An 18,080-nucleotide genomic window follows, 5' to 3' on the forward strand; every position below is an offset into this window, starting at 1 on the left:
AAACAAAGGCATTGCAGGGATGACAGCAGCAGCACCCACCCGCCCAGCAAAAACATTCAGTGGTCAAGCCTACCCAAACCAAACCTCCCCACCCCTAAAATCCACACAACACGCTCTTGTCAAACCCAGCCTGAGAAAGGGAAGGAGGGGACACCTGAGGACCAGGAGATCTGCTTGTATGTGATTGTAGTGAGAAACTAAGAGAAGAAGAGGATGATAAAGTGCTTTTCTGTGATGTTAAGCTCAATGAAAGAAGACCTTAATGTAACAGGCTATTATCCTTTTGCATAGTTGCGATTGTTAACTTTGGCATCACTAAATCAAAAGACTAAAACAAACATTAATATACTTCAGCGGCTTTTGCTATACTGTCATTAACGAGTGAAGTTTTACTGTGCCAACATGCTTTAACACTCACGTACATTCACATTGCAAAACCTGTTTTTAGTGTCATCAGAACGCTACCTTTCAGTACCTCCATATTAATATAGTCATTTCACAGCGCTCACCTACCTTATAACTTATATCCTTTTGGCCTATAGCAATAGAACACATCTGTTCATACACTTACTATCAGAATTTTAGGCTATGTTTTCAAAGTTTTAAAAGCAAAATGGCATCCTGCTCTCCACACAGTTTTTGGTTATTTGGACCTGTGGAAGGATGTCAATGGCAACATAAAAAAAACAACAACAAAAAACACAATAATTCAATAATCAAAATAAATCAGCAAAATCTTGGAATTTCACAGTATCTTTTCATAGTTAAAATTTGTTCTGGCACAAAGTATAATGTTCAGTCACATATTAAAATTAGTGCTTGTTTATAAAAGACTAAGCTACACAAAATCAAGTGTGTTGTAAAGCTTAATTCTTTCACATTCTGCTATCCAACCTTTATACCATCTATTTATATGTATTTCTGAAATTGTTTTCTTATGAATCAATTTTTCTGAGAGAATGCATATAATTTTCTCAGAAACACTGATTCATAAGAAAACAATTTCAGAAATACATATAAACAGATCTCCCGCTCTTTACAACTGGTACCAGCTTCTAATGAGACCATGATAAAACCCACTGCATAAAGACTTACAATTTTACCTGTGAGAGGCAATGTACAGCATCCACATATTCATTCTCACCCTCACTAACATTTTCAAATCAGTTTAACACACTCCTTAATGCACACTGCATTTTCTCGAAAATGTTTTACATTCTTTGAACCTGAACTACAATTGCTGCATTTTGTGCTTACCATGTGTATAAAATATGTATTTAGAGGATTAGAGAATGTGTAAAAAAAAAAAAAAAAAAAGAAAAAAAAGCCCTGGTGCCCCTTTGTCCCCTCCCCTATGGCACTTTGGGTCAAGATGAGTGTTGTGGGAAAGCAGTGGGTGGTCTTACGTGTAGGACAGGTGCGAACCATTGGAAATCTGAGAGGCGATGCTGGTACTTCTGCTCATCCCCTGCTCATTGCGGACACCTGTGGTGGCCCGCCGTACCACCTGGGGACTGTTCCGTAGCCCACCACTTCCCCCACTCGAGCACTGACTGGCCCCAGACCCGTAGTGCCCCCAGGGGGGTGGCCCCCCTGAAGGTAGGCCATGACCCCAAGGCTGCTGGATAGAGTCACTGTGGCTTGGGTGGTGGTGGTGGCCGTGCTGGCTGCCACTGTGGTGTCCTCCCCAGGGTGACCCCTGGGTGCTTGCACCGTGCTGGGAGCCCCAGCTACTCTGGGCCCCCGGAAAGCTGTGGCTGTGGCCATCGGATGAGGCCAGGTTGGAGAGCACCATGTTGCTGAATCCCAGGCGCATGCTTTCAGAGTCGAACGCTTCAATCTCCCGGGCCTGCTTCTCTAATAGACTGCGGATTCGTTCTGAGCGCTCATTTTGCAGGGTAACCATCTCCTCTTCAATCTGACCAAAAACCAAAACAGAATCAGGTAACATTTTGATGAAGAAATTATATTTTCTAAGCTGTTGTTGGTATAGTTAAGGCTGTAATACACCACATCACTTTTCCCCAGATTTTTGTACAGATTTGTGGCATGTGTGTCAACGCTAGCTGAAGAAAGTCAGAAATAGTATAGTATATTTTTATTAGTCACATAAGATGTGATTGTAGGATATCCTGGGAAATGTATGAATAAAGCCAGGAAACGTAAGGCCTTTCTGTCACTGTTTGATGGGTGTTATTCTGTTCATGGTGCATGATAAACACGCTGCACTGGCCATTGACATAATTTAACGCATGTTGGTAGTATGTGCTTCACCCTTAGAAAGTAAGCAAGAGGATAGTTAAATAATTATAACAAGAGTTTAAAGATGAAGTCATTGGTTATGAACTGAATAAAAGTGAAAGCAGTGACTGGGTTCTGCAGGCATCTCGCTTTGTTGACTGCTGCAATAGTTTTATCTTTGACATCTACAACTCTGTGACTTGAATGATTTTTGCAAGGAAAACAGAGACTTTTTCCATAACACTAGCCTGCAGATATTGGGCACTCAGAGGTGACCGATTTCACAGAAAATTGCGTATATTGTATATACAATATTATTTATTTTTTTGTCTCCTAGCACCGAGGAAGATGGTTATGCATGAGATTGTGTTCAGAACTACTTGAAAGTCTGGTATTGTGTGAACATCACTCATATTAGCTTATGGTGACCAGTTTTTCACTCTAACCATTCAGAAAGTTGCCAACTGAATGATGCAGTGTTCAGGTTTTAAAAAAGTTGTGTAGTATATTCCAGCCTTTAGACAAAATACTTGTCAAACTTGAGCTTCATTTGTTCACCCTTGTGCCATTCTGAATTTGTATGTACATTTTTGGGGGGGATACAAAAGTAGACATTTTTTAAGAATCTACACATTTTTTAAATACTGTGTCCAAATTCAAAATTGGGGGGTCAACATAAATGGCAAAACACTTGTTCTTGGGCATGCGTTAAGTGAATGTCTTTTTTAAATTTTGGATGTGAAATTAGGCTAAACATCTTTCAATGATTTGGAGATGCTTCAAAGTTCATATTCCACTGATAATAAGTTTGAAAATGAGTTACATGGAACAAATGACAGAACTTTCATATTTGTGTGAGATATACCTTTATTTCTTATTCTAGAATGTCAAAAACTCAAACTTTTTAAAACAACATGCCACCTCTTGTGGTTTCAAGTAGTTGGCTTCTTGGGTTTGTATCAGTTAACATACCTTCTGCTCAAGAAGAGCCCTCCTCAGCGAAACCCTCTGCTCCAGCTCTTTCCTCTCACGATCATGCTGTGCATCCGTCTGCTTTTTGATTTTGCTCTGATAAGCATTCAGCAACTCCAACTCCTGCTGCAGCTGCATCTTTAACACCTGACATTCAGCCTCCTGTGCCTCATCCAATCGCAGCTAAGGAGCAAGATGGGAGGCATAGTTACATTTAGAATTAGTTTGTTAATGACAAGAGAAGATGAATGGCACATTATCCACATTTTAATTAGGAGGAAAAAAATGTTGCCTCCTGCATTACATCCCTGAATAACTGAATACTGTTAAGTAATTGCATCAACTCCTTCAGAACTTTGTGACTGGTTCAAACTCTTCGATGGCTTTACAGGAAGAAATATACATATGCATACACCTAACATGGCAGGTCACTCACAGCTTGTGTGGAGAGCATGTCATTGATGGAATGGTCATACTGTTCAGCAAGGATGGCTAATTTCCGGGTCTGCTCCTCCTTCAGCCTCTTCAGCACAGCCTTGTGGTCAGACTTGGGTGTGGTCTCCAGGAGGTGGTTGCGCAAGGCCTTATACTGCCGTGTCTGGATTTTACACGTGTCCTGGAACTGTTTCTTGATCTGAAGCTCTTTAGACTAGAGAAGAGAAAATACTGATTCTACACTACTAGTACATACTGTAGGTTACAAAAACAAACAAGCATAGGCTACACACCTTAAGGCTTTTGGGCTGTTGCCGGACCTCCATGACATGTTTGCGGCGGAGCTCTCGCTCTCTGCGTTTGTTGTACTCTAGCTGGTTGGTGAGTTCAGTCTGATGCTGCAAGCGAATCAGCTCTGTACGCATCTTCTGAATGGTGCCCAGCTGCCTAACTTCCAGCTCCTGCATGGATTCATGATGGCGGAGCAGCATGGCATGTTCCAGATCTTTCTGTGTCTGGCGCTTATTTAGTTCCTGGATCAAGAAAAACGATGTCATTATAAATGTTTTCTTTAAAAGTAAAAATATGGGAACATTTAAGAAAAAAAAAAAAACTAATGAAGCATCAAAACAGTCATTAGTTATGTGACGTGACGTTACCTCCCGTACAAGGTCCTGTTCTACATTGTGTTTTGCAATGAGGATTCGCCGTTTAAAGCGCCGACATTCTAGCTCCAGGTACTGCCGCTGTCGGCGGAGCAGGTTGGCTTCCTCCTCTGCCTGGTAGTGCTGAAAGTTCTCCTTCTGCTTCGAAAGCCGCTCTTGCTTCTCTTTCTTAGGGGTGGACTGGTTCTCATTTAGCTCCTACACGCAGCGTGGGAAACATCAATGGAGTGTAAGGTGAAATACAGACATTTTTTTTGCTTTTTTTTTTTTTGTTGTTTTAGTAACAAAAAGGCAAGATTTAACTACATATTTGTATATATTTGTTATATATAATACAATTTTTAAAGATCCACTGTGATCAGATCATAAATCTGGTTTATGAAATAGTTTCACTGTTGTTTTTATCCTGCTTAAAGTCAAACCATGTGCAAATCTAAAATCAAATCAACACCATCGATGAGGATTTTCTTCTTAGAACTGCAGTGTAATAAAGACGGTCTCAAAAAAGTGTTTTTAAACTGCCCGTTTCCTACCGTCACAAACATGTAACCAATTGTGTCAACTTGTGAGATGAGGCCTTTTATATCTGGGGCCTATACAATGAAGCTGTTTTGGCTGGCTAGCCAGGTAAGTTTCAGTTAAGTTTGCGCTAACTTTGGGTTGTTAGGCACCATGAAAGTGGTTTGGGGTTTGGCTTTCAGCAGTGTTCATCACCATAGTAACTTGTGCTCCATGGCTCTGGTTTAAAGATCTCAAATCGAAATTTTTCCAATCAGCTTTGAGCAAAGAGACACATCGGTGACACAATGTCACTCCCCCAGTTACTCTAGCTCCAAATTAAAGGGCACTACATAGTAAAACATTATTAAAGATAAAATCGTCTGTCTTTTAGTGATATTTATTATCATTGTTTTATATAATTCATATGATTATTATACCCTTAATCCAATACATTAGCCATTTTAGCCTAATTAATAAACAAATACATACATAATATAAATAAGCAATTATAAACAATAGATAAAACTTTAAACATAACTTCATTTAAGCTTAGATTTTTTTAGTCTCTGTATACCTATATACATTTATACAGTTTTAATTATATAAACGACTCACACAACTTTGACTTCCACTGATATTGCAAGATGTTTTCTTTAAATTGTCCTCTTATGGACTGCTCTTTTTATCTTGCCGTGTAAATGTGTTTAAAAAATATCAAGAATTAAAACATTGGTGAAAATTGAATCACAGTTTCAAGGTGTGTAACTGGCTGTTCATTACAGATTCCACACTTTAATGTGAACATGCTCTATAAACTCAGGATCAAAGTGGGGGTTGAGAAAGAAAGTTGATGATCAGCGTCAGGGTACCAACAAAGCCAGACTGGGTTGGTTTGGTTTTGTCAACTAGAAACTAATCCTGTAAAACTAAGAATATACAGGCCAATTATACAGTCAATTATTTTAATGGGGAAAATTTTTATTTTGATTATCAAAGCCTTGCTTACAAATTTGTGATTGCAGGGAGGCTTTAAATCAATAAACATTCTTTTTAATTCATTAAGGAAAAAAAACTATGAATGTGTCTGTATTTTACTTCTTGCTTTAAACATGTTGAATCAACTTTGTAACAGTTTTTTCTCATCCTCTGGATTGTATATTGTCCATTTGTATAATTGTGTAACTGTCAAATGGCTGAATAAATAGAAATATATGACATTATAGCGGTGTTGTCTATTACCATTTCCGGCTTTTTCCATTTGCCTTCATTTCATTACACTGTTCAAAGCAAAAATAAATCTCACAGATCTCAGAGGTCAGTCTAGGTAGGATTATGCCAAGATGAAAAACACCACTGGCAAATTCATACATGGGTATCAAGCCATGCTTGAGCATGTGTGTTTACCTCTTTGAGTTGTTCCTTCCTTAGCTTGTACTCTCGTTTCTGTGACTCCAGGAAGCTACTAAGCTCTTTCTTTTGCTGTGCTTGAATGTGCTGTTGGAATTTCTTCTCATCATTGGCAAATGACTTGGCCTTCAAGATTAAACATTCATACAAATTAATAAAATAAAATAAAATAAAATAAAATAGATCAAATAAAATATTTTTGTTGCAAACTGCCTTTGTAATGATAAAGTAGAAATAGAATCTTCCCTTTTTGTTGCCACAAAGTAGAAAGCACATAAATTTATGATATAAAGATTTGTCTTCACTGTAATTGAGGGCCATGGCATAAGAGGAAGAGGGGAATTCCCAGTTCATAAGCATTTTTCAGGTGAACTTCCACATTACTTTCCGCATCTTTGTGCCGCCCAAGAAATTATTGTGCTTGTTATCTAACAGATCATGTTACATCTTTCTCACACTTACATCTTTCTCTATGGATGCTTGGTTTTTCTTCACAAGTTTCTCCATCTCAGCGGCAAAGCTGTTCCTCTGGGCCTCCAGTTCTTTGTCCAGTCTCAGCCTGTGTTCGTCCATCTCCGCTTTCAGTTTGTTCTCCAGGGCCATAAGGTGCTTCTGGTGCTGCCGTCTCATGCGTTTGTAACCGGACATCTGCTCCCTCAGCTCGGAGTCCTGCTCATGTTCCTGCATCTGGCGTGTCACCTGAAAGGAGAAACACAAGAAAATGGATCAAAAGTGAAGAAGAGGAAATAAAAATAATCAAGAGACGTCTTGTACATTTTGAACATTACAAGAGCCTGAGGCTGAGAGTGAGCAAAAAATTATTGTGAAGCCATTCAGATTACACTGTGTCTACACTGAAAGCAACCAATGCCAAGGTTCATCGATTATTAATGAGTAATGTAGTTTTAATGCGTCTTTAGGGTTGTGAAGCATTTCACTACAGATCCACTATGACTGGCTCACCATTAGGGATGTGCCTGAATAGCAAATCCGTATTCAGAAAGGCATGGAAAACAAATAATGCGTCGTACGGAGTATGGAGCCACTAAAGTTAGCCGCTTGCTAGCAGTTGCCTTTTACATACAGTACATAAAATTTCCCTTACCACATAAACAGAGAGAAGTAAGGACAGATGATTGATAGGATGATGGCAAATTATTTGCACATCCTGAGCTCCACTGACAAAAACTAATCTTGTGAAATGCGTGGTAAGTAGTGCCTCTCTGTAGTGTAGTGAAGTGTAAACATGAATCTCAAAAGTGAAAGTAAAAAGCCAACGTGCATTTATAAGTTATTTTAATGACCTTCATATATTAATAACGGCTCCCTGATGCCCGCAGTTTATATACAGGACAATAATCCAGCGGCATAATTGTGAAAGAAAAAACTGAAATATATTTGTATCATACATCACGTATTAATAGTATCGTAGTATATGTCATTAACTTTCCAAATACCAGATTCCGATTCAGGCACATCCCTACTCACCAGATAAGCTGTGCGAATGGTGGCAAAGTGCTCGCGGTTGCGATGGTGTTTGCGTTGCGGGGGCTGTGCGGGTGCCGCCTGGGCTTCTGAGGGATGAGGACGCGTTTCAGGATCGTTGGGGTAAACTTCCTCTTCTTCCTGTTGGACAAAAAAGCAGGAAACATATATTAGGCATCATGAAGTTCAAAGTTCACAGTTACTTGGTATAAAGAATCTCAGATTTTGGTTATGCAGGATGACATTTCTGAGATATTTTATCAAGATGTGTGAACGTACAGGCTTCAGGTGTATGACCGAATTATTTGACATAAAAGTGTGGTCTTTCTCCAGGTCATGGTCACTCTTGTCATCAGCAGCATCGGGAATGCTGTTCACTGAGCTGCTCTGAGAGCTTGCACTGATTGACATGCTGGGAATGGACTGATTACTGCCCACACTGCTCACTGTGCCCGTGTGACCAGGACCATGCTCTGGCTCCTAAATACACATACACAAAAAACAGCAGTTCAGATACTAGGGCTGGCTCCATACCACTTTTTCAGAACTGATACCAGAAATTCTGAGTATACAGAATCATACATATACTTAATATTTAATGTGTTTAAATTAAAAAGAAAACAAAATATAATTGCTGTAATCAATTATATTTATTACTATGATATACAATGAACTTTTAATGTCAGCAGACAATATTTCATACTAAATATCCCTTCAAAATAATTGCATCACTGAGATTTTTGGTGGAGTAAACTATTTATTCTGAAGCAATATTTTAAGTGTTCTATCAGCTTTTACATACTTAAATCTGCATACTTTTATTTACTTTTACAAAAGCCTATTTTTAACTTTTATGGCCATTTTACCTTTATAAAGCTTTTTATATATAAGTACGCATTATCTTTTGAGTCAAATTCTTACATTTAATCAGTGAATTAGAATAATAAGACATTTGGGCTGTTACTATGCAAATGAAATGTAAATGTATCTTTGCAATCCAGCAATCCAAACACAGTTCAATGCAGAACATGAATGCATTTAAATTGCAGTTACAAATGCATAAATAATTTGTTGCCTTTTTTTTTTTTTTAACAATGGTTTTGTTGGCGAAAACAGGCAATGGTGTCTAAAACGTAAGTCTCTCAATAAAACTTCTAGTTTATTAAACTGTTGTAAAAAAAAATTAAATAAATAAAATCAATATCACATTTGTATATGGTAATTTTTGGAGGAAGAAAAGGCACTCGTCCTTGTGAAATTGATTAGCTATATGAAGTTGTATATACAACTTTAGGTTTTTATTGTAAACCATCATTAGGTCCGTCAAGACTTGAGAAATTTAGCGGTGATGTGACAAAAAATATTTAAGACCCATTGAATCCAAATGTAAAACATTTTAAGGCCTTATATTAGGAAAACGTTATTTTGGCGCACTTGTATCAGGTACCAACCGTCATGGTGATACAAACAACCCTATTTTAAATAAATAAATAAGTAAATAGAGTGTCCAGAATGTGAAAATTTTTAATATTGATTTAGACTCAGATTTCAGACCCCAAATACATACATACCGTATTTTTCGGACTATAAGTCGCACCTAAGTATAAGTCGTATCAGTCCAAAAATATGTTATGACGAGGAAAAAAGTTGCACTGGACTAAGTCGCATTTATTTAGAACCAACCACCAAGATAAAATATTACCATCTTCAGACGCGAGAGGGCGCTCTATGCTGCTCAGTGGTAGGCTACAGGAGCACTTTGGAGCAGCATAGAGTGCCCTCTTGCGGCTGGAGACGGTAATGTTTTCTCTTGATTCATTTCTCTTGGTTCATGTCAAATTAATTTTGATAAATAAGTCGCACCTGACTATAAGTCGCAGGACCAGCCAAACTATGAAAAAAAGTGTGACTTATAGTCCAGAAAATACGTTACATACATGCATACGTACATACATACATATGAGCCAGTCAATATTAAAACACGTAACTAGGCAAGGTTCGAGATCTGACCTCATCTCCCTCCTGGGTCTCAGTGGTCGGCCCATTGTGTGCCTCCTGAAAGAGGATCTTCTTCATCTTGCGGTACTGCAGGTTGTCCAGCTCTCGGACCGCATCTTTTGTCCGCAAAATTAAGTCTATCAGAACAGATTCTGGCCTCCCTCGCAGGACAAAGGCATGCTATGGTTTTAGTAAAGAGTACAGAAAATAAGAGAATTGTAAATATTCAAGTGTAATATTAATATGATTAAGAAACAAAAAGTTTATTTAATTTAAATGTTGATAATTTATAGCAAAATAAAACACCTGCAACAGATCCTCAGAGTGTGGTCTGTCTTGAGGGATTTTCTGAAGGCAGGAGTCAACAAAATTTCTAAAATAATCCGTCCTGAGGAAAGAAAATGATGCAGCATGTAAATCAACTTATGACTCCACATTAATGCAGAAAGCCCTAATTCAAACAGCTATTTTTATGTATATATTAGTGGACTCACCATTCACTCGATTGCAGTGCAGGGCTCTCATTCTGTGCTATGTGATATAAGGCACTCATCGCATTCATGTTAAACAGAGGAGGTTTCCTTTCCGCTACAGCAAAAGGGAGGAAAATATGTAAGACAGACTTTCACAACATCAAAGACACACAATTCTTACAATGAGCAGCACTTCTTCGTCACCTAGTTCTATGCAGGTGATCCCAAGAGACCAGATGTCAATCTTTCCATCATACTGTCCCTCATCCATGGCTAAAATCACTTCAGGGGCCATCCTGAGAGGAGGTGGCCATGTCAGTAACCAGGCTGTGTGAATGGAATCATTTTTACTCAGAGATAACCAGTGTGCTCACCAATATGGTGTCCCCACAAAAGAGTTGGCTGGAGAAGCAATGGAGGCAGAACCAAAATCTGCCAGTTTGACTTGTCCTGGCTCGGTCAGCAGGATGTTCCCAGCTTTGATATCCCTAAGTGAAGAATGACATGCATAACAGTCAAAATTAGGGGTAGTTTCCCTCAAATTCCACAGGCAGTGCCACCTGAAGAATTGTTTTAATATCTATGTGACTTTGCAATTAGAAATCTTTTTGAATCAATTAAAATGAATTGGTGACCTGTATGTAGGATTGCCAACTGTTCTGTATAACATGGGATCGCCCCGTATTTAAGGCATCAAAAAAGCATTCAAGCTTTTGTGAATGCAAATTGGGTGATAATTGATCATGAGCAAGTGAAGCCCAGTGGTCCCAGTATAGGTCATAAACCCAGACCTCTCCATGTAATCGAATGGGACGCAAGACAAACTAAATAATAAATAATTAAAAAAATACGTTTGGCTTTAGTTAGTTATGTGATGTTATAAAAACGGGAATGTGTAGTCATGATTGAGAGCTCAGATTGACAGCTTCTCTGAGCGAACTAACTTTTTCTAGATCTTCATGAGGAGATCAGAGTTGTATTTAGAAAAACATCCATTAACCTGAGAGAAGATGTCTTTCACTATTGAAATAGAAACTCATGTCATGATGTTGTTAACAAGAGAAGAAAAAAAAAGGAACATTTTTTTTATTTCAACTTGGTGTATTCTTAAAATTGGACCCCAATATTAAAGCACACATTTAAGAACCAAAAGAATCCTATACTCTGAGTCTCTAAGCTCTCTTTAATTAAAAAAATAAGCATTTTCATTCATTCATAGGCTATATGGTTGCAATAACATTTTAGTTCAAAATTTAGCGATTGTTTAAAAAACATATGCTCTATTTACTTGCCATTTTTTAGATCTTCAGTTATGCTTTAAAATTTTATGCCATATAGCCATGTATGTAGACTATGTAAGTTCACAGTTTATACACCTAAATTACTAAAGCACTTCTGCAGTCACAATTCTATAATGGTACAGATTACTTAGGCGAAGGTTTGTGTGTGCCATTTTTCTATTTCTTTTTTTTATTTATGACATTAAAATTATTTTTAGAATAATTGCTCATAAGTAGGTTAAGCAAAAAGTGATTATATTTGGGAAACTTTTATACATATACTTAATTGCAGACACGGAAATGACATGCACTATGTGGTAAAAAACAAATATTTTAGTTTCCCTTATTCGGTCCCATATTTTCCTATACAAAAATCACAATTGTCACTTATTTTCCTTTACTGAAATTGGCAACCCTACCTGTATGTTTGCTGTCCCCTGCATTTGATTCACTGCAACCTTACAACTAAAGCTAAAACTACTTCCTTTGGCACTACACTGTGCCACAACTGAATAAAGGTGCAGGAAACCTTGTCAGAGTATTCAAAGAGTTCTGCTACAAGAATGCAAACATTCAAAAATAGTTAACAGGACCAGTGTCATGAAATTCATTTGGTTCCAGTGGAACTGGTTCTCTATTCCTAACACTACTTAACCTCTTAGCCAGCACCCCGAAGCCCTCGTCCTGAATGCCCCTCAACTTGCACGTGTCAGTGTTTATGAAAAGATTAAATGAAACGGGACAAATTTAATCTTGACAAACTATGAAGATCTAAGCCTCAAGCATCAACGACAGATTGCTGTTTTTCAAAGGAAAGCTTATAAAGACTGTATTTGCTACATTTGTGTAAGCAGTACACATTAAAACATGAAGGATGACAATGCTATACATGAAGCACGTTTAGTCCAACGAAGCAATAATGTTGTAATATGGATCATAATTCCTTTGTTTACATTTAATTTCTTCAGCAACAGAACTGTTTGCGTCCGTTATGGAATAACTCACGGTCGAAAACTGTGTCTTGGTAGTAAAAAAACAGAATGGTTTTGCAGCATACAGTGTCACAAACAGAATGAGACGATCCACCAGAAAAAAAGAATGAATGAAAGATAGACGAAAGATAGCATATTTGAATTTTGGCACTCCCTCGTCAGGGCTCTTGACGCGCTCTGACGCACCTGTCAGCTGATGGAGGTGGAACTTATAGTAATCGCCTTTTTCTTTGTTTATCAACAGTTTTCATATATATGTGAGAGTTTTTTGTTGAATGTGAATGTATCTGCATGATTACCATCTGTTTGAGTGCAAATCAGCCCGCTATTACTGTATGATCACGGCTATCAAAGTGAATGCGTCTATATGAATAGAGAGAGTGGATTATTTACTCTATGGCACATTTGTGTTATTACCATATTTGTATAAGTGGCCATCAGCACATCAGCAATTATTTGTATCGTAATTCATTGTAAATGCTGAATTTCTAGCAATCTCAGGATTTTCTGTAATTGGCAAACAAAGTTCTTTTTTTTTTTTTTATTATTATTATAATTTTTCTTACTCACTCAAATTATTCTTGTTGTATTTTTCTAGTGCTCAAATAAATCACTTATATGATGTCTAAGTTTATGTCTAGTGTTTAATAATTGAAAAAAAATTGCAGTTGTATGTTTACTGACTAAATAGTTTGTAGAAGCCTTCAGTACTATTGGGAAATATATTTTCTTATATTTGGGGGTGGGGGTGTAGACATAGTCTCATAGAAATATTTGCAGGAGTCTCATTTTTCATGATATCTTATTCAGATTTGAAATAGAAACTCATGTCATGAGACATGTGGCTTTCAACCCATTACTTTTCTAGATTGCTCCAGGACTCATTTCATGTATTTTTATATCAAATAAAAAATATTTAAGTGTGGTAAAAAATTTTTTAAAAAAATCAAGTTTTTCAGGGTTTATAACTTTTAATATTTTTGAGCATTATCAAATCTGGTTGATAAAAAGCCCAAAGGGTCTTCTTTCCAAAGACACCAAAATTATGTTTGTAACACACTGTCGTAGGTTACAATTATAAGGTAGATCACTTTCAGCTGTGAGTCCCATAATGGGGGTGCTGGCTAACAGGTTAATGATCAAGTACTCACTTTGTAAGATGATCAAAAAGAAAAACCCACAAACCTGTGAATCATGTTATGGGAATGAAGGTATGCAAGGCCCTGCAAAGCACCATGGGTAATGGCTGCAATCTCAACTTCCTGAAGGGGCCTCTTGTGAACTAAGTAAACATGGTAAAGGTGAATGTTCTTTAAACTGACAATTATTTGCAGTTACATTAATGCAATTGACAGTAACTTTCATGCAAAGTGGCACACACTGCATTCAAGGAACTCATTTTTTCAGCTCATGCATTCCCTGTGAATCAAACCTATTACTTGGTGTTGCTAGCACCATGTTTTACGGTTTAAAAATAATGCACCTAAATATTAAAGCTATGCTTTGTTTATGACTTAAGTTGGAAAATAAATAAGCAACCACATTTTTTGTATGTAATAGTCATAATGCTTCCAAATTAAACTAAATGTTTTGTATCTTACCTTCAAGGAGGTCAGAGGCGGAGCCCAAACAGTACTCCATGACAAGCTGAAGAAGGGGGGAGAAGATAAAATGGTTATTGTGTATATATTTTCATTAACATGTTATGACAAAGAGTGAGAGTGAGAATGAAAAATTTAGAAATGTAAGGAAGAGATCTTACCCATGCTGTGTGTTCCCGCAGGTAGCATCCTTTATACTCTATGCTGTTTGGGTGTTGTATTCTCTGGAGGAACTTGACTTCCTTTATGATATCCTGCCATTTCTAAGTAAAGACAAGCTAGCATTTGATCAGCCAGAAAAAACTACAATGAATTCCAATTTTCCACCAGATCACTGCATCCACTACTGACGTGAGCAGACTGGACATACTGACTTACTAGTACAGCTCCTGAAAAGGAAAGTCAGTCCTAAAAGCTTCTGAAGGATTCTTTGTAGAGATTACGTGTAATCCGATTACTGCTAATCTGAAATTACAAAGGAAACGCTGCCACCAGCAAAAGTATGAATGGCCGTGGTGCTTCGCTTCAATCTGTGGTGTTACACAAGACTTAATGTGACTTCAGCAACTGACTTTAATTTGCTTAATTTTACTGTGCCAGGTCACTATTTAAGAGCCAAGCTAGTTGTTTGTGAATGTGAAACAAAGTCAAGTCCATGGGACAAGAGTAATATAATGCAATTCACTGTGCACTTCAGAAGGAAAAGATGAATCCACAACCAAACTGTTGCGTGACTGTATGCAATGACTGTGGAATGTAGGAAAACTGACCTCATTAGACTGTTTCCCACTGTAGGACATCTTCTTGATGGCCACCACCTCTGCGGTCCGCACATCCCGTGCCTGAGCAAGATTCACATCAGATTTCGTAATTTAATTTCCCGAACTTTTCATTATTTTCAGTAGCATGTATCAAAATTATGTATCTTATTCTACACACTGCAGCATTTGATACATACAAAATACACTGCCCCGAAGCTGCCATGACCGATCTCACGGAGGTCTGTGAAGAGCTTCTCGGGGTCCTCTCTGAAGAATAGCTCTGCGATCTCTGTGTCCTTCTGGCTCCCTGCCCGGCTGGTGGAGGGCATGCTGCGAGCCGGAGGATGCACCGTGCTCGCAGGGGACTATCTGGCCGTGCGACTGCGACACGTACGGCCACGCTGGTTACTCATCTGCCAGAGGGAGGCAGTGTACGCATAGAGACCTGAGGGGGAACAATCAAAACAAATATGTCATTGTCAACATATATAATAGGGCTGTCACTGTATCATATTTTCACTACACTATTATTCTGGGCAAAATCATGTTTTTTTTTTTTTTTTGGGCGTGAGCACCCTTTGTAACTTGAATATGCAAGGCTTCCAGTGTCATCCGTATCTAAATATATTTAGCTATTAAAAAAAAGGGTTGAGCCGAAAGGCAATGCCATCGACCATCGCTGGTTTCTGACAGATATCAGGATGTTAATCGCACTATGCAGTGCAATGCATGCTTTCAATTTCCACGCAGTTAATTCAAATAATATATATATATTTTTTTTTCAGATTAGGTAATAAGATAATATTAACATAACATAACACAACTCTGCTAAAGTTGTTCCGATCACAATACAAATAACATTCAAAACAGTTCAATGGACACAATTTAAACAGTAAAGATTTTATTATGCAGAAAACACCAAACAACTTATAGGCTAGACGTTTTAAAAAAAAGCATACAAAAACATCAACAACATTCTAAATAATTTAAATTAAATGAAATCGATTAGAACATCCGGCTTGGATCGTGGGTGTTGGATTATAAATAAACACATACACATTACATACAGTAAAATTAACATTTCCTAATAATAATTAAATTGAATGTTTTAATGCCCTGACCTCTGTAGGCACCAGTATAATACAGTTTCTGTGTTTTGTCTCATCTCGCACATAGACTCTATCCACACAGCTTTCAAAATAAACTCAATCGTGGATGAGTGGAGATTGATGAGCTTGACAAATGCGCAGTATCACCTACCTGCTCTGCACCTGCTCTACCTTCACCTTGCACCTGCCCTATTGTTTGTTATAAAAGCTAACGAATCAGAAGTTATAAAATAAGGTGGATACCGCCATCTACTTTGTTAGAGTTTCAAACAGATTGTTACTGTAACTGAATTATTTATAAAATACTGTATTATTTACAAAATTATCATATGTGTAGTATTTGATGTTTTGAACTTACAACCTTTCCATTACCTGCCCAGTTCTTTACTTTTACAAACTTGTAGGTGGAGCACAGAGTTGCCAATGTAAACTGAGCTAGATGGGTGTCTGTGGTTCCTGAAAAGGAACAGACTAAGACGCCATTGAAACTCTTTTACTTTCAGATACTGATTCTACACAATTACCTAACCTTTGTTTACAGGCTGTAAATAAAGTAATGTATGACAGCTGGTGAGCTCCAAGCTTTCACACTGACTTGATCTGCTGCATTCTAATCTTGTCAGGCTCATTCAGGTTGGGAGGGAAATGAAGCAATGGGTTGAATAATAGTCAAACTCTGGGCGTATTCACAATCCATTAGAGCTGATTAGCTGGATGAATGAAAGAACGATTGTGGGTAGGTTACCCCTTTTCCATTCAAATGGAATTTCCACTGACTTGAGAGCCAAAGCGATGACACAACTGATTATGCTCCTACTTAACACTTATGGCATGTTTATCTGTATGACTAGGGATGTTATAAGTCTTTATGCCATGAAAAAGCTGCTTGTGATGCAACAGTCAGACATTAATGATAAATAATATGCAGTACTTAAATTTAGCAATAAAGTGGCTGGAGCTACTGGGTACTTAGTTGCATGATTTCCATTTCCATATTTCTAGTCAAGCAGCCTTGATTATGATAAGAAAAATCAAGTTTTGCATTGTGTCAGTTGTTGTTACATTAAAAACTTAACTTGGTGTTGACATTATACCACCTTTAGAAGCCTGTGATGTTATATTGTTCCTGGCAGAGACCAGCAAAATTTGTCTAGTGCACAACCTATTTTATGGGTGGAAATGTGTAATAAGTACAGATTGGGCATAACACCCATTTGCTGACACCTAATATGTTGCTGCAAAATAAATATACTTCAGAATGTTCATTGTGCCACCAATAACAACCACTTGCCTTTCCACAGTCCTTTATTACTCCTGTGGTGACCACATTAGTAAAAGCTGCAGTGAATAAACAACAGGTTTAGCCCTTCAAAGCGCATCTCTTAGATTTAGGATGAAGAAGGAAAGCTAGAGTCACAAGACAGGCTGTGGAGAGACACTACCAAATGCTCAACATGATGACATGCTGAGATTTTTATCTGAAGCCTTATCTGAAGGCTGTATAGTGAATATAGTTTAAATCTCTAGATCAAAAATTAATACAAAGATAATAAAGTTAAATAAAAATCACAGTAATGCTCTGCAGGAAAACGCCTTACGTGCGCTTTGATCAATCAATCAATCAATCAATTACCTTTATTTACAGTCAAACTGTCCTTCTCCTCTTACTGTCATTTCTTTGTCCTGTAAAAGCGTATGATATTTATATTCAGACAATAACACGCTGCTGTCCCTTCACAGTTCCTACTTTCATAATTTACTCGTACGGCATGTTGACTTTTAAACTTGAATACAAAATGTTAAACAACATATTTCAGCTCAATGAATGTTTTTGCGATTAATGTTTTCTCCCTCTCTGTGTTCCATCTGTTTAACATGCGCGCCTGCGCTCTTTCAGTAAATATTTCAACTTAACGCAGACTGTCAGGGAGGGCCTTTATGCAATAAGGGAAAGGCTTGTGTGAACTTGTGACATTTACAGATATGAGCATATGACCATTTACTAAAAGTTTTTGGCACCAAGGACGCACACACATCTGTAAAAGCGTCTGACAGACAAGCAATTTCCCTAATGCATCAGCTTGAGGCTTAAAATAAAGATTTATCATGTTTTGGGAAGCTTGGATCACGTACTTTTCCTGTAGGAGCTCATTTTGTTTC

The 18,080-nt window shown here is 37.7% G+C and overlaps 1 protein-coding gene across 1 annotated transcript; it reads right to left on the minus strand.

The window, feature by feature from the left end:
- Positions 1–1,307: 1,307 nt before the first annotated feature.
- LOC127942085 (serine/threonine-protein kinase TAO1-B) lies at positions 1,308–15,256 on the minus strand (the record flags this gene model as incomplete). The annotated part of the gene is given in 19 exon segments (XM_052537638.1): positions 1,308–1,918; positions 3,214–3,396; positions 3,650–3,862; positions 3,942–4,181; positions 4,308–4,511; positions 6,219–6,347; positions 6,684–6,920; positions 7,710–7,847; positions 7,986–8,186; positions 9,717–9,884; positions 10,011–10,092; positions 10,199–10,292; positions 10,382–10,473; positions 10,552–10,665; positions 13,635–13,731; positions 14,051–14,096; positions 14,212–14,313; positions 14,821–14,892; positions 15,009–15,256. Coding segments are annotated over 19 exon segments (3,060 nt in total). The 3' UTR covers positions 1,308–1,402.
- Positions 15,257–18,080: the final 2,824 nt, after the last annotated feature.

This window comes from Carassius gibelio, chromosome A21 (genome assembly GCF_023724105.1).
Source record: "Carassius gibelio isolate Cgi1373 ecotype wild population from Czech Republic chromosome A21, carGib1.2-hapl.c, whole genome shotgun sequence".
NCBI classification, from domain to species: Eukaryota; Metazoa; Chordata; class Actinopteri; order Cypriniformes; family Cyprinidae; genus Carassius; species Carassius gibelio.